This window comes from Catharus ustulatus, chromosome 1, assembly GCF_009819885.2.
Source record: "Catharus ustulatus isolate bCatUst1 chromosome 1, bCatUst1.pri.v2, whole genome shotgun sequence".
NCBI lineage: Eukaryota > Metazoa > Chordata > Aves > Passeriformes > Turdidae > Catharus > Catharus ustulatus.
Genome location: NC_046221.1, coordinates 89443432 through 89456142, shown reverse-complemented (window position 1 = coordinate 89456142; position 12711 = coordinate 89443432). Strand labels below are relative to the sequence as shown.

At 39.5% G+C, this 12711-nt stretch overlaps 1 protein-coding gene across 6 annotated transcripts in view; it reads left to right on the top strand.

The window, feature by feature from the left end:
• Positions 1 to 12711, top strand: part of COBL (cordon-bleu WH2 repeat protein) — a 256101-nt gene that overhangs the window by 220217 nt on the left and 23173 nt on the right. For all 6 annotated transcript variants that reach the window (XM_033060207.2, XM_033060222.2, XM_033060229.2 and 3 more), the window contains one exon: positions 9893 to 10205. In XM_033060207.2, the coding sequence (XP_032916098.1) occupies positions 9893 to 10205 (313 nt within the window). The remainder of the gene's footprint in view (positions 1 to 9892; positions 10206 to 12711) is intronic.

Genomic DNA, 12711 nt, shown 5'->3' with positions numbered 1-12711 from the left:
TTTGCATTTCTTCAAGTTAATAGGGAAAGAGAGCCCCAGGGCAAAGCATGATTGATGAGATAATTGACTTCACACGAGGACTGTGGAAGAGCAGGCCAAATTCAGCTCTGACTTAAGTATTTCTATCTCTACTTTTGTCTGAAATAATCTGATGTAGTCCATCTGCTGCCAAAGAGGAGTGGTGGCATGAGAGGAGTGCTCTTCTGTGAGAACCTTGTTCTCTACTTGTCCAGAATTCCCCATCTTGCTAGGCTCCCAGGGAGGGCTTCAGTGTGCACTGCTGGAAAAGATAACTTCATGGTTAGTGTGTGGAGGTCATAGTATGAAAGAACCATAAAATGGTTTGGATTGGAAGAGACCTTAAAGTTTATCTATAGCCTAACGCTCTTGCTATGAGCAGGGGTACATTCCATTAGACCAGGTTGCTTAAAGCCTCATCCAACCTGACACTGAATGCTTCCAGGGATCGGGCATTTATAACTTGCCTGAGCAACCTGTTGCAATGTCCAAATTAAGAATTTCTTCCCAATACCACCCTCTTCCAGTTTAAAGTCCTTCCCCCTTGTCCTATCGCTACATGCCCACGTGAAAAATTTCTCTCCAGCTCGCTTGTAACAGGCCTTTCCAAGGAGCTGAAAGGTGCCATGAGGTCTGCTCAGAGCCTTCTCTGCTCCAGGCTGAACAAACACAGCTCTTTCAGCCTGTGTCCACTGAAGAGGTGCTGCAGCCCTCTGATCATCTTCATGGCCCTCCTCTGGACTCACAGTACCTCCCTGCATTTGATTCTTGTCCCATGCTGTGGATGCTTGGCTGTGTCTGTGTCACTGAAAAAGAAGTCTGTCTTTCGCTATAATTCCATAGAACCACTTGCCCTTGTGGGCTTCTGCAGCATGTGTGTGCCTCTTTCCTGCTAGTTTAGATCCAGGGGTGCCTGGTGGTGCTTTAGGTGGAGACTGTGATTGGCATGCACTCTCCTGGTCTCACTGCTCTCAGCATGGGAGTCTGGTCTTCCAAGGGCCTAGGAAACATCCTTTGAAAATGGTACAGTGTCCTTGCAGAGGGTAACACAAGAACTTCAGGGAGGTATTATGTGTGCCCCAACCCTCAGTTTTCTTCCCTGCAGGAGTAATTTTTTCTTTACTGGGCAGTTTCAGAAGGCAGACTGTTTTAGTGACAAGAAGTGTTCATGTATTCAAAGTAGTGTCTCACTGGGTATATGCTTTTACTGACATAATTGGATGTCTTACAGCTCTGAGAAGTACTATAGCAGAGTAATCCAGTGCATATGTGCAGTAAAATGTGTTATAACTCAGAAAAGAAACATGCTCTTCTAGGTTAAAATATTTCTGGGAATATAATTGCCAAAGTAAACCACCAACTCAAGTTTATTGAAAAGCCAACTGGAGACAGAAGCACATATTCTACTGATCAGGAAGTCCAAGAGGAGTCAGTTAATCTACATCAAAAGCGGTCAGAATAGAGCTGTGTTTCTTTATACTATAGACATGTATGAAAATGTTTTCATATCTAAATTTAGATAAGAAGATAACTGTTGAAAATCTGTAAGTATTTAACATTATTGGTGGTTTGGCTGAAGTATGTCTTGGCCAATTAAATGGAGTCGGTTTGTGCCATTTTAATTGTAAGTTAGGTGGTTTGTTCACAAAACAATTTTCTCAGGGCTCTGTCTGACTTCAGATTTTACTAAGGTACTATTCTATAAAAAGAGAAGGAGATGTAAAGGAAACTGATGGGTGCACTGATGGGGCAGCTGGAAGGTTCTGCAAGAGTGATTAAATCCCGTTTTGTTAATCATCGCTCCAGCCTGTAGCGTTTGGTATTAAGCAAAACCAGTATTTGTTACCATTGCTTCCTAGTAAGTCTGCACTGATAAGAAAGTTTCTTCTCAATTATGCAGCAGTTCTCAGTGGAAATGCTTCTGTATACTGTCTTCCGCTTCCAAGACAGTGTACAAGTATATTTTGTCCACAAAATTAGAAGGCAACTGTTCAAAATTTTTTGTTTGTATGTGTATAATACCTAATGGCTTCAGTAATAGGTTATTATAGATTGACCTGATTCTCTTTCACCCTTCCTAACTTTTAAATCACTTTTAATTAGAAATAAATACACAACTGTGAGTAGAGTGGTGTGGAAAGAGCTCTTAAATCCCACAAGGGTGCCTGTACATATGCACAAGGGTAAAAAAAAGTGAAGCTTAAAGAGAAAAGTTGAGAAAATGGCCTTTTTTCTGTGGTCTTAAAAATCACCTAGTAAAACATTGTTTTATTGCATAGGTACACTAATCATTTCTGGTTTTAATCATTACACTGCATATGCTTTTCAAGCAATTTTATAGAGTGTGTTCTCTAAGATGGCTCATGAAAATCACCTTCAAGGTCCATTTGTTTAGATACTGCAGCTTGCTTCATTGAAAGCTGACCACCTCTGGAAAGGATGTGGATTGCCCAAATTTGTCACTTAAGACTAATAAGTTCCAAGAAGATGGGAAGAGTGGGTTATTTCTTCACCAGACTCATTATAGTGAGCAGTCTCTGGTTTTAGATCTAGATTTTCCTGTTCTGCAAACACCCCCAAAGAGCCCTGTTATTTAACACAGCATGTTGTCAGTGTTACACACAGTGATTTCTGAAGTGCAAGTTCGAAGTTATCTATAATTGCTCTTAAATATATTCTGTGTTATCTTCCTTCTCTAACCTACATTGTCTGCTTGTTGGTAGTCTTTCTGAACTGCATGGATTAGGCACCCTTCCCCTCTCTTCACCTGAAGAAAGGGACCATCTAGAGCCCTGAAATCACCTTATGAATCATTCTAGCTTACTGTTAACCTCAGAAAATGAGCATCAGGAACTGTTGTGAAACTCTCCCCATCATATTTCATTGTGTAAAAAAGGAAATTAACAACTCACACCACTGATTCATTTTCTAAATTCTGTCCTTCCCAAAGCCAAGTGACAATGTTCTCTGGTTAATCAAGGAAAGATCTACTTTGACACATGATCCTTTTGCTGTCAAAGAGCATTTTACTCTTTGTGTTGCTTTTATGACATCTGATCCCTTTGAATAAGGAAGGCTAGTTACTGGCTATGATGTAGAGTTGTCAGAGAGTCCAAACAAGGCTTTTATAAAAGCAAGGAGCTAGTGGGTTCAAGAGGGTGCCAAAAATGAGAGGATGAAAAGCAGTTCAGCAATAGCAGCAGCATTCTAGGTCAAATGGTCTTTGTAGGGGTCAGAGAGTCTTTTTCAGTCACTGAAGAAAGGATTGTGGGAAAGAAATAGGAATAATGAAGTCTAATATGTTGATTTTCCCCTGTCTGAAAATCTGTGCTGCATAGTTCAGAAATTTTTCTTTGCTTGTTTGGCAGGTGGTAAAAGTAAAGGTCTGAAATGGGAGAGGGTACTTGCAGGAGTAGCTTCCTCTGAATCTTTCAAGAGCCAGCAAACATTTTAGGTAGTGTTGTTTTGAGAGAGAGAGACTTCACAATCGTTTTCAGTATATGTTTGAAAGGAAAAACAAATATTAGTGCAGAGATCTTCACAGCTGCTTGTACATGGAAAAGAGGGACTGAACACTCTTCAGTTCTCATTCCCTGGCTTGATCCTATCTTGTGTTGCCTTTGGTGTAGGAAACTCTATTGCCAAAAAAGCTTTTGTGAAAGTTACAGTACTTTTCTGTTGTGATATCAACTAACAACAGACAAATTTAACCCCAAGGGAAGTGTTTAACTCCCTCAAATTCATAAGGAAGGTTAAATGAGTCCGCATTGCATTTATTTTTCAACTATAGGGGAGAATAGACCCAGGTAGCTAGGTTAACTATCATTAGTTTGGGATTGACTATGGAAATGCTGAAGATTCACAGGGTGTAACTAATAACACTCCATTTGCACCTTTCTGATGGTATGTCTAGTGAGACATGTCCTTTGTGAGTCCTTTAATTTTTGTTATTGGCCAGCATGTAAAGGAATGGATTTATTTCTGTTTGCAGGGTTTGCAGTGAGAATGGCTTCAATTAAAGGGCCTATTGGAAAACATGAGGATGGGGCATAAGACTAGGAAGGAGGCTGAAAATATCTCATTATGTGAGACTGGAAGTCGCATGCAGGGCTGTGTGAGTCAGCAACGTGCGCTTGCAGTGATGAAGCACTAACCACAGACTGGGTTGCACTAGCAAGAGCCTAGCCAGCAGATCGCAGGAAATGATTATTCCCCTTTACTTGGCTACCATGAAGCCACATGTGAGTCCATTGTCCAGAAGAGTCCTGTTTTGAGTTCTGTGTAACAAGATACTAACACACCAGGCAGCAGAGTCTGGCAGGAAGCATCAAGGATGTGCAGTAAGGCGCTGAGGCAACAGGGCTTGTTCAGCCCTCCTCTGCAGAAGGGAAGAGTAAGGAGAGTTTGAATGCTGTCTTGCATCTAAAGGAAGAGGCAAGACTGAGACAGACTCTTTTTCTGAGATTCACTGCAAAAAGATAAAACTGCAACAGTGACAAGTTGCAACTAGGAATTTTTTTGGGTTGGCGTTAAAATAATGTTCTTAAGTGGGAGAAGCATTAGACACTGCCCAGGCAATGATTCATTATTTTTTCCAGAGAGGCTGTTGGGTCTTCATGCTTGGAGATTTTCAAAGCTAAGCCGTTCAAGGCCCTGAGCTACTTTATCAAAGCTGGAAGATAGCCTTGCTTTGAGGAGGACATTGAACTAGGTGACCTTCAGAGTTTCTTTACAAATGAAACTGTTCTGTGATTCTGTGACCTAAATAAACTAAGCCAACATTAAGCTGCTCTACATCATTATTTTGGAGGAGGGCTACAGCTGCAGAGCATGGTACCTCAGCTCAGTATTTCCTGGCCTCCTTTTGAATTTCTGCAAGGTAGTTGCAGAAGCTGGGAGAGAAGTGCTTTGGAACTGATCCCACTCCTCTACTACTATTGTTAAAGTATAACAGTGGTCATTTATTTTTGTCTTTCTTTCTTTGTTTTGTTTTTTTTTTTTTTTTTAAGAAGTGTGTATGTACGTTCAAATATGCTAAGAAACATGATAATTTAATATAATTTTCATTATGATAGGGAGAAGACTACCCATTCTGTCTATTGCTTTATCTGCTCACTGAGTGATCTTTAGCACTTATCTCTGCATACAGTTTTTTGATCGGTGAGCAAAATGAGTAAAATGTAACAAGAACACATTGTACCTGTGTGAAAACCCTTAAGCTAATCCTGTGTTTTCCATTTTCATAATCTCTGTAAATAATTGCCATAGCAAATGTTTTCTTTTCCTGTTTCTTCAATCAGCCTTCTTCCAAGCATATTAAAAAAATGCACAGTATTTTAATACTGGTCTTTTTTGATGGTCTTAACTTTTTACTGCCAGAACAAATAATTAGAGCAATGTTTCTTTCTCCTGCTAGAAATTTTAAGTACTGTCAGTGAAAGAATTATGTTCTAACTTGGGGGTCATTATATGAATTAATATTCTTTAACATTATGAAGTTTGTGATAATTTTTTACAATTTCATTATAATAGACCACTTGAACTACAGCAAAGCAATTTTACTCTATGAAAAGAAAGTTCTCTGGCAATGAAACAAATGATAAAAGAAATTGTAAAACAACTACCAACCTCTTAGCAAGAATTAGATGAGTTAGAGAAACTATCTCTGAAATTACTGTGAAGTTGAGGTTACTCATCATGTAAGGGTTGAATCAACTGTTACATCTTCTGTCTGTCCTTATTGAATGTAATAACAAAACATCAGCAGTGCTGTAAAACCAGAACGACACAGCACTTCCTGAACAGTTAGGATTTACATCCTGTGCCTATTGGACTCAGAAGGAGTGATGACCTGGGCTTTGGTGACTGATTTTGTAATTCCAGGTGGGGTAGGCATCTTTTGAACACTTACGTTCAATTCTAGTCTAATTCAAATTTGATGGAGGTTATTTTCATAGTAGGAGTCAAATAGTGAGTATTTTACCCACTGAAGTGTTCATATATTGAATTAAATCTTCATTTCTGAAAGTGCAGATTTGCATTTAAACCAGGTGATGTTTATCTGTCTCCCCATCACTGGCATTCTGGATGAGTAATGCGTACACATACGTGATATCAAACTGCACGAGTGCAGATACGACTCCTCTAAACTCAGAGTTCAGTGTTTTCCTAATTACTTACAGGCTATCGAGATTAAAGCAACAAGATTTCTTTTGTGTTGAACAAGAAGCTCACATTCTTTACTCATGAGCTACTCTCCTCTTTCCCTCTTGATGATCACGGGCAACATTCTTGCAAACAGACGTCCCCCTCTGCAAGAAAGCCTTTGTAACTTGTGGCTGACCTAATTGTGCAGCGACAGCGCCGCTGCTGCGAATCTGGGGAGATCCCTGGCACAGCACTCATGTGGGCTTGGCAGTGTCTGCAGCCTGAAGCAGGACATAGGTAAGCAGCAATGCAAGGCTTTGAAGGACTCTCCCCAGTGGGGGTGAGAAGAGATTTTAGAATAGCTTGGAGACAGTGGACTGACTTCTACACGCTTTTCAATATCCCAGCCCACCTGGTGCCAGTGAATGGGATCACATTACTGAAAATTGTTATATGTATGAAAACTCAGCCTTCTGTATAGAAATCTTTCAATACTATTTCTTCTGTGGCAATTGTTATTTGTGTGTTCAATCCTGAGGTACTCTCTGAATACTCTTTCTTAACCTGGATATGTCTGCATGAGGTCCTGAGGATCAGACCCTGATTTTTTCTTAGAGTTATGACAGAGGAAAGAGAGGAAAATGTTGAGATTTTTCTTTATTCGACCAACAAAAAAACCTCAGTAGTGCTATCATTGTGATCACACTGTGTTAGTGTGGAGTGGTTTTCTGCATGTGCATCTCCTTGTGGGAAAAAAATGCAAAAATTGCAAGGCAGAATCACATCTACTATTAAATGTTACCCTGTTCTCCTTGTAGAATTAGAAAATTTGATAAAGTATTTTCTGTCTCTTGAAGACAAAACCACTCAGTAATGTTGAAGAAACCTTTCTTCATGTCATGTGTCATTACCCAGTAATGCCCATCCCATCTTCAGTTTGCACCAGTGAGGATTTAATCAAGCATGTAGGAGGAAGAATAGTTCTTACTTAATCCACCCAAGAAGGGCTCAAATTTGAAACAGGGGTGTTTTAGTGCTGCTCTTAGCTGAAACAAGGCTGAAACAAGGTCGTTAACATGACACAGAACCATCACAGTCGTGTTTTATATGTGTGCTCTCACGTTCAGACAAGTAGTAGTGGCAATCAAAATGGTTCGTCTCAGCCAATAACTCTGTTCAGTGCCATGCGTTAACTGTGTTAAAAATTCATGAATCTTCTTGGTGAAGATGAAAAATAGGAAGCACTTTGTCAAACTGATGGGCTTGAAGAAAGGGGAACATTTTAGTTTCACTTGAGCTTTGGGAATTCAATCATTGAGTAGAAAGATGTCTATTTGTATTTCCATGCTTCAGGATAAAACTGCTGTTGAATGAGGAGGTTCTTATTCTGGCCTGGGTGATTCAGCTGCCAAGATCCAGACACAACAGGGATCAATTCACCCCTGGGCTCTGATAATCAGAAATTGGTTTGTCAACATGTGGGAACAGTGGGCTGAGGTTGGAGATCCTGCTGCAGAGCGGGGAGAGGCTTGAGTGTTGTTATTACTGCAGTAGGCAAATAGGGCTCTGTGACCAAAAGGATCTAAATCCCTGAGCAGAAAGATGCAGGAAATAGTTGCAGGCAGGCAAGAAGAGGTTGAGGAAATGAGAGAGACAGCAAGGGAGGAAAAGGCTGCCCCCCTCTTGTCAGATACTTGGCTATAAATTGCTGTGCCAGCTATAGGGTGGAGGTCATTTATGGCATTCATGTGATAATAGATTTGTCATGTATTACAGAGAGGTCTCTTTGCATCAAGTGTATATACTGCATTGTGCATTACTTCAAAATCTTCCTGTGTGCTTTCACTTTTCAACTTCCACTCTATAAATTGATTTCTTTGTTATCCTACTTTGTCCTGGTTTTAACATATTGTAACTTTTACTAATGTTTGTTACTGGGCTTTTTTGTTTGTTTGTTTGTTTAAAAGCCAAGAAACCATATACTTATACCTGTTTGTTCACTGTCAGTTTTTGTGGAGTTATATCATTTGATGTTCAATGTCAAACTATTCATATTTATCCTTCATGTTGGTGTTTGCCTAACTGTAGTTCTAAGATAAACATACTCAAATTCATTCAGTGGAACATACTTTGTTCCCGTAATTACCACTTTTAAATGGAACAATATCTGAGACTATACCCAGAATCTAGAACTAATGTTACAGAAAATAAGGTCAAAGAAATCAAATAACATTGCTTCCAAAGTTGCAATAGAGTCTTTGGATCATCTTCCATCATTAATATCAATGCTTGACAGCACTTAAAAGTTTAATCATGATTTGCAACCCTCTGAATTTTATTGCTTCTACTGTCAGAAATCAATTTCAGTACTTAATGGCATCTTGTAACCTCAGTCAAGGAGAATGTTGGCTTGATTTTATTCTAGTTTTACTTGAAGCTTCACTGCTAAGCTATACCCTGACATATTTTTGTGACATTCCTTAACAAAGTTGTTTTCACTTCTATTACTTAAAGAAAATACTTTTGACCATACAGCATAATTCAGAAGCATTTCTCTCTGTTGATCATTTTTATTGAGGTATAGCTTCCTGTATTCTTCAAAAAGCTGTTGATTCTGAGCCTAAAATACAGTGAAGCGTATGTTTAATCTTAGTCACACTTGCAGACCTGGGACTTCTCATGTAATTAATGTCCACCACAAGTGTCTGGAAGATCAGACCATAAACTGTTGTTTAATCTTCCTGTTGCTTACTGAGGTTCAAGAAGAGAATGGCACACACTTATAATTCCAAATTAAACATTTAGATTAGTCTTTATTGATTCCTTTTGATCAGGAGAAGAGTGTTTGGGCTTGATTCTGTGTTTCGTCACTCAGTAATTTCAGGCATTGAAATTATTGACCTGGTTGGGAGCTCTCCATTAATGGCATAATTGCAGATGAAATTGAGTACATTTCTTGAGAGAATTTTTTAGCAAAAAACACAAAAAGGTGTAGCTCATAAGAACCAAACTAAAACACAGTAAAAGAAATTATACTGTGTCTAATCTCTCAAAATTTTCAGCTTTTAATAGAATTAAACATGCAAAGGACCTATCCCTTGATCTCCTTTATAAATAACTAAACATTGGAAAAGTTTCTGCTCTAAGTATGGTACTCTCTACTTTTCTGTATACTTATTAGGAGATTTTGTATGCTTTGAAAAATAGAAAAATTGAAGGGTGATAAAATCATTGACACCCACTGGGCCAGCAGTAGATCTAGTTTACCAATTAAGTGTCCTGACTGGGGTATGCTGCCCATTTTTACCTGTACATAGACTTCTTATTGGAAATGTCATCTGTTTGGCATAGAATAGAAGAGAAATAATGAGATTATGTTGCTATAAGAAGCAGTAGGAGTGATTTCTTGAATCATTTAAACTTCGGTCTAATTCCTCATGAAACTGTCCCTGGAAAATTGTTTCTTCAGAGAACTAAAGGAACTGATTTATTTCTTACTGCTATGGAAGCAGTCCCCAAAGGAAGAGCATAGCAAACCACATCTCTGAAAGCAAAGGACATAATTTTTGTCACTTTTCAAATCATCTTTATCTTATATACAAATACTGAGTGTCCCTCCCTCACATTTTAATGAATTTCATGTGAGTTTTTCCATTTACAAAGGGACAGCACTCTGATTTATGTACTGATGACTTCCAGCTAACTTTCCTTGTTATATTTCATTTAGAGAGCCTGCTGTCTACACATGATAATGTTTATGTAGTGGATGGCACGGTTCTGGAGCTATCAGAGGTGGAAGAAACGGCGTCAGAAAGCAGCTGTTTTGCATCAGAGGACACCACAGAGGACTCGGGTGTTTTGAGCTCCCCATCTGACATTGTGTCTCTGGATTCCCAAAACGACAGTATGAAATTGAGAGATATCAAGCTGGTCAATGGCTACATGGACCCAGCTGAGGTGGAAGCAGTGTGTGGCACAGGGACGTGCCCTGTGCAGAACGCTTACTGCGACAGCGTGGGACCTGACAGTGCTCCTCTGAGGTAAATATTTACTTGCCACCAGCACTTGTCCTCCTGGTAGGGACTCATTTAAGAAAACCAACTTATACTTTCTTCTGCTCTTTCATAAACCAGCACCAATGCCAAGTGACTCCTCCCAATGAAAAGTTCACTGCCAAATCCCCTCGAGCAACATACTTGTAGCAACAGGCAAAGGTCACTTTTTTGTTTGAACTTGTAGTTACATTTCTTGCAAAAGACCGCTGCCCTCAGAGTTGATTTCTTCAAGGAGTCTGAAGTAATTCTGTTACAGTTTGGTTTATTTTGTACTTCTGATAGCACCTGAAGTTTTTAAAAAATGCTGCCATATATTGGTCCTGAAAAATGACATGCAGGTAGTGTAATGGAAAATTCAAGCCATTGAAAGCCAGGTGGAAAAGGACTGTGTGCAATGAACTTTGGAGATTGGTTTGGAAATGTTTGCATGCATATGCTTATGTATATATATATATGTATATCTGTTCACCTAATGCTAAAGTCCGCTGGTGTTATACTTTGGGGTGGAGTTTTTTCAGCATATTTCCTTTTTTTCTTTTTTTTTACCATAAACAAACATTTTTCTGCAGTTTTTGCAAGAAAATACGAGAACCTGGAGTTTAACTAGAAACTGCCTTCAAGCACAAATGACTCTGACACTGTTTGTTTGCCAAAACTCACATAGTTGGTGGCAGGGCTGCAAAGGGAACACAAAATTTATAGGACTTTGCAAATACAAACTGGCCAAATAGGAAGTTGTGCCTCCAGCAAGGAGGGTGGCCTGGTAATACTGACAGGGATCCACTCTGTGTGATGCTGCAGAGTCATGGGACAGGGGCCAGAAATTCCTCTGAATTCTCAGTTGACACAAAGTCTGTGCTTTCTGGTCTCTCTCCATTCAGCTGCTAATCTGTACGCGCTTCATAAAAGCATGTATCATGACCTAGTTATTTCCATCCACACATTTCTAAGTGAGAACTTCATCTTGGATCATGCAATGGGTGATAACTTAGGGATAAATTAGACCAAAGTCAGTATTTAACCTACTGGAATGATCTTGGTGTTTTTCTTTATCCATCAGTATCAATGGGTACGAGGTCAAGCCTCACTTAGATACTTGCTCATCAATAGATTTTTCTTGTGATTTTTCCTTTTGCAGTGTCTTATGTCCTGATCTAATTTCTATTGGAAGGATTAGATAGGCTGGTGTAGTAACTGCAATTAACATTCCAGACCTGATCCAAAAAAGCAGCCCATTAATTTCAGTAGGCTTGGATTGGTCCTTTTGAGGTAAATATGTTATCCCAACTTTCTTCAAAATGCAGGATCTAAGGTGGCTTTCTTGAAAAACACGCATGCATGTTCATTGGGGAAGGAAGAAGTTAGCATTTTGTTGACCAAAGAAATCAAAGCAAAGCACTGTAATAACAATACTAATCAGCTACAATTTGGGGGAAATTTTTTTCTGTTTTTTTACTCAAATAAAGGATTAACCACAAGTCATTGAGACACACTCCCTCTTGAGAGTCAGTATTCCCTCCATCTTTCACCTCAGCCAAAGATACATATTCTGTCCATGGCATTTAGATTTACCTCTGCCACACAAACACACACAATTTTTACTAGTTGGAATGAGAGTGCAGAGAAGAGACAGTGAGATGTTTCAAAAGCTGTCCAGCAGGACTTCAGTCCAGGGGTCTTGCTGAGCCAAAGGAGTGGAATCTGGAAGGGTAGTGTGATGCACTGCCCATTGCAGTCAGGAAAGTGCTGAGAGGCCATGCTGCAGTGTCCTGTCTTGGGCCCCCAGTCCAAGAGAGGGACTGGAAAACTGGAGAGGGTCCAGTGGAGTGAGAGAGGAATGGTTGTTCACCTTGGGAAAGCAATGTTGGTAAGGAGGGACCTGGTTGCAGCCTTTCCTTAACAAAAGGAGAACTATGAGGCTTCTCAGGCATACACTGTGGAAGCAACTGTCACCAGCTGCTCTAAAGGAAATAAAAATTAAATATGAGGGAATTCCTCAAAATGGGAATGGTTAAGCAGTGGAAGAGTTTCCCCAGAGAAGCTGAGGAATCTCCGTGTGTGGAGATTCTCAGAATTCAGCTGGGCAAAGCCTTGGGCAGCCTGTTCTGACTTTGAAATTAGCCCTGCTTGGAACAGGAGATTGGGCTTGGCTTCCAGCTTCCTTTTTTTTTCTGTTTTTTTATAATGCTGAATATTCTGTATTTATCTAATATATCTGTGTTTTGGGACTGAAATAGGAGAGTTGCTGTTGTTTGGGGAATGCAGTTATTTTTCATAAATACTATTTATTTTTTAGGTTCTGGGACAGCAAAATTGCTCCAGATCAGCTTAGGGATATAGCAAAAACTGGACATTTGTGATGTATTTTAATCTTATGTCAGCAACCACTTGGACTGACACAACAGTGATGCTGAGAGTAATATGTTTTAAAATGTTATGCTCTGAATGTGCCAGTAATATTTGAAGGTAAATCCAATTCCACTCATAACCT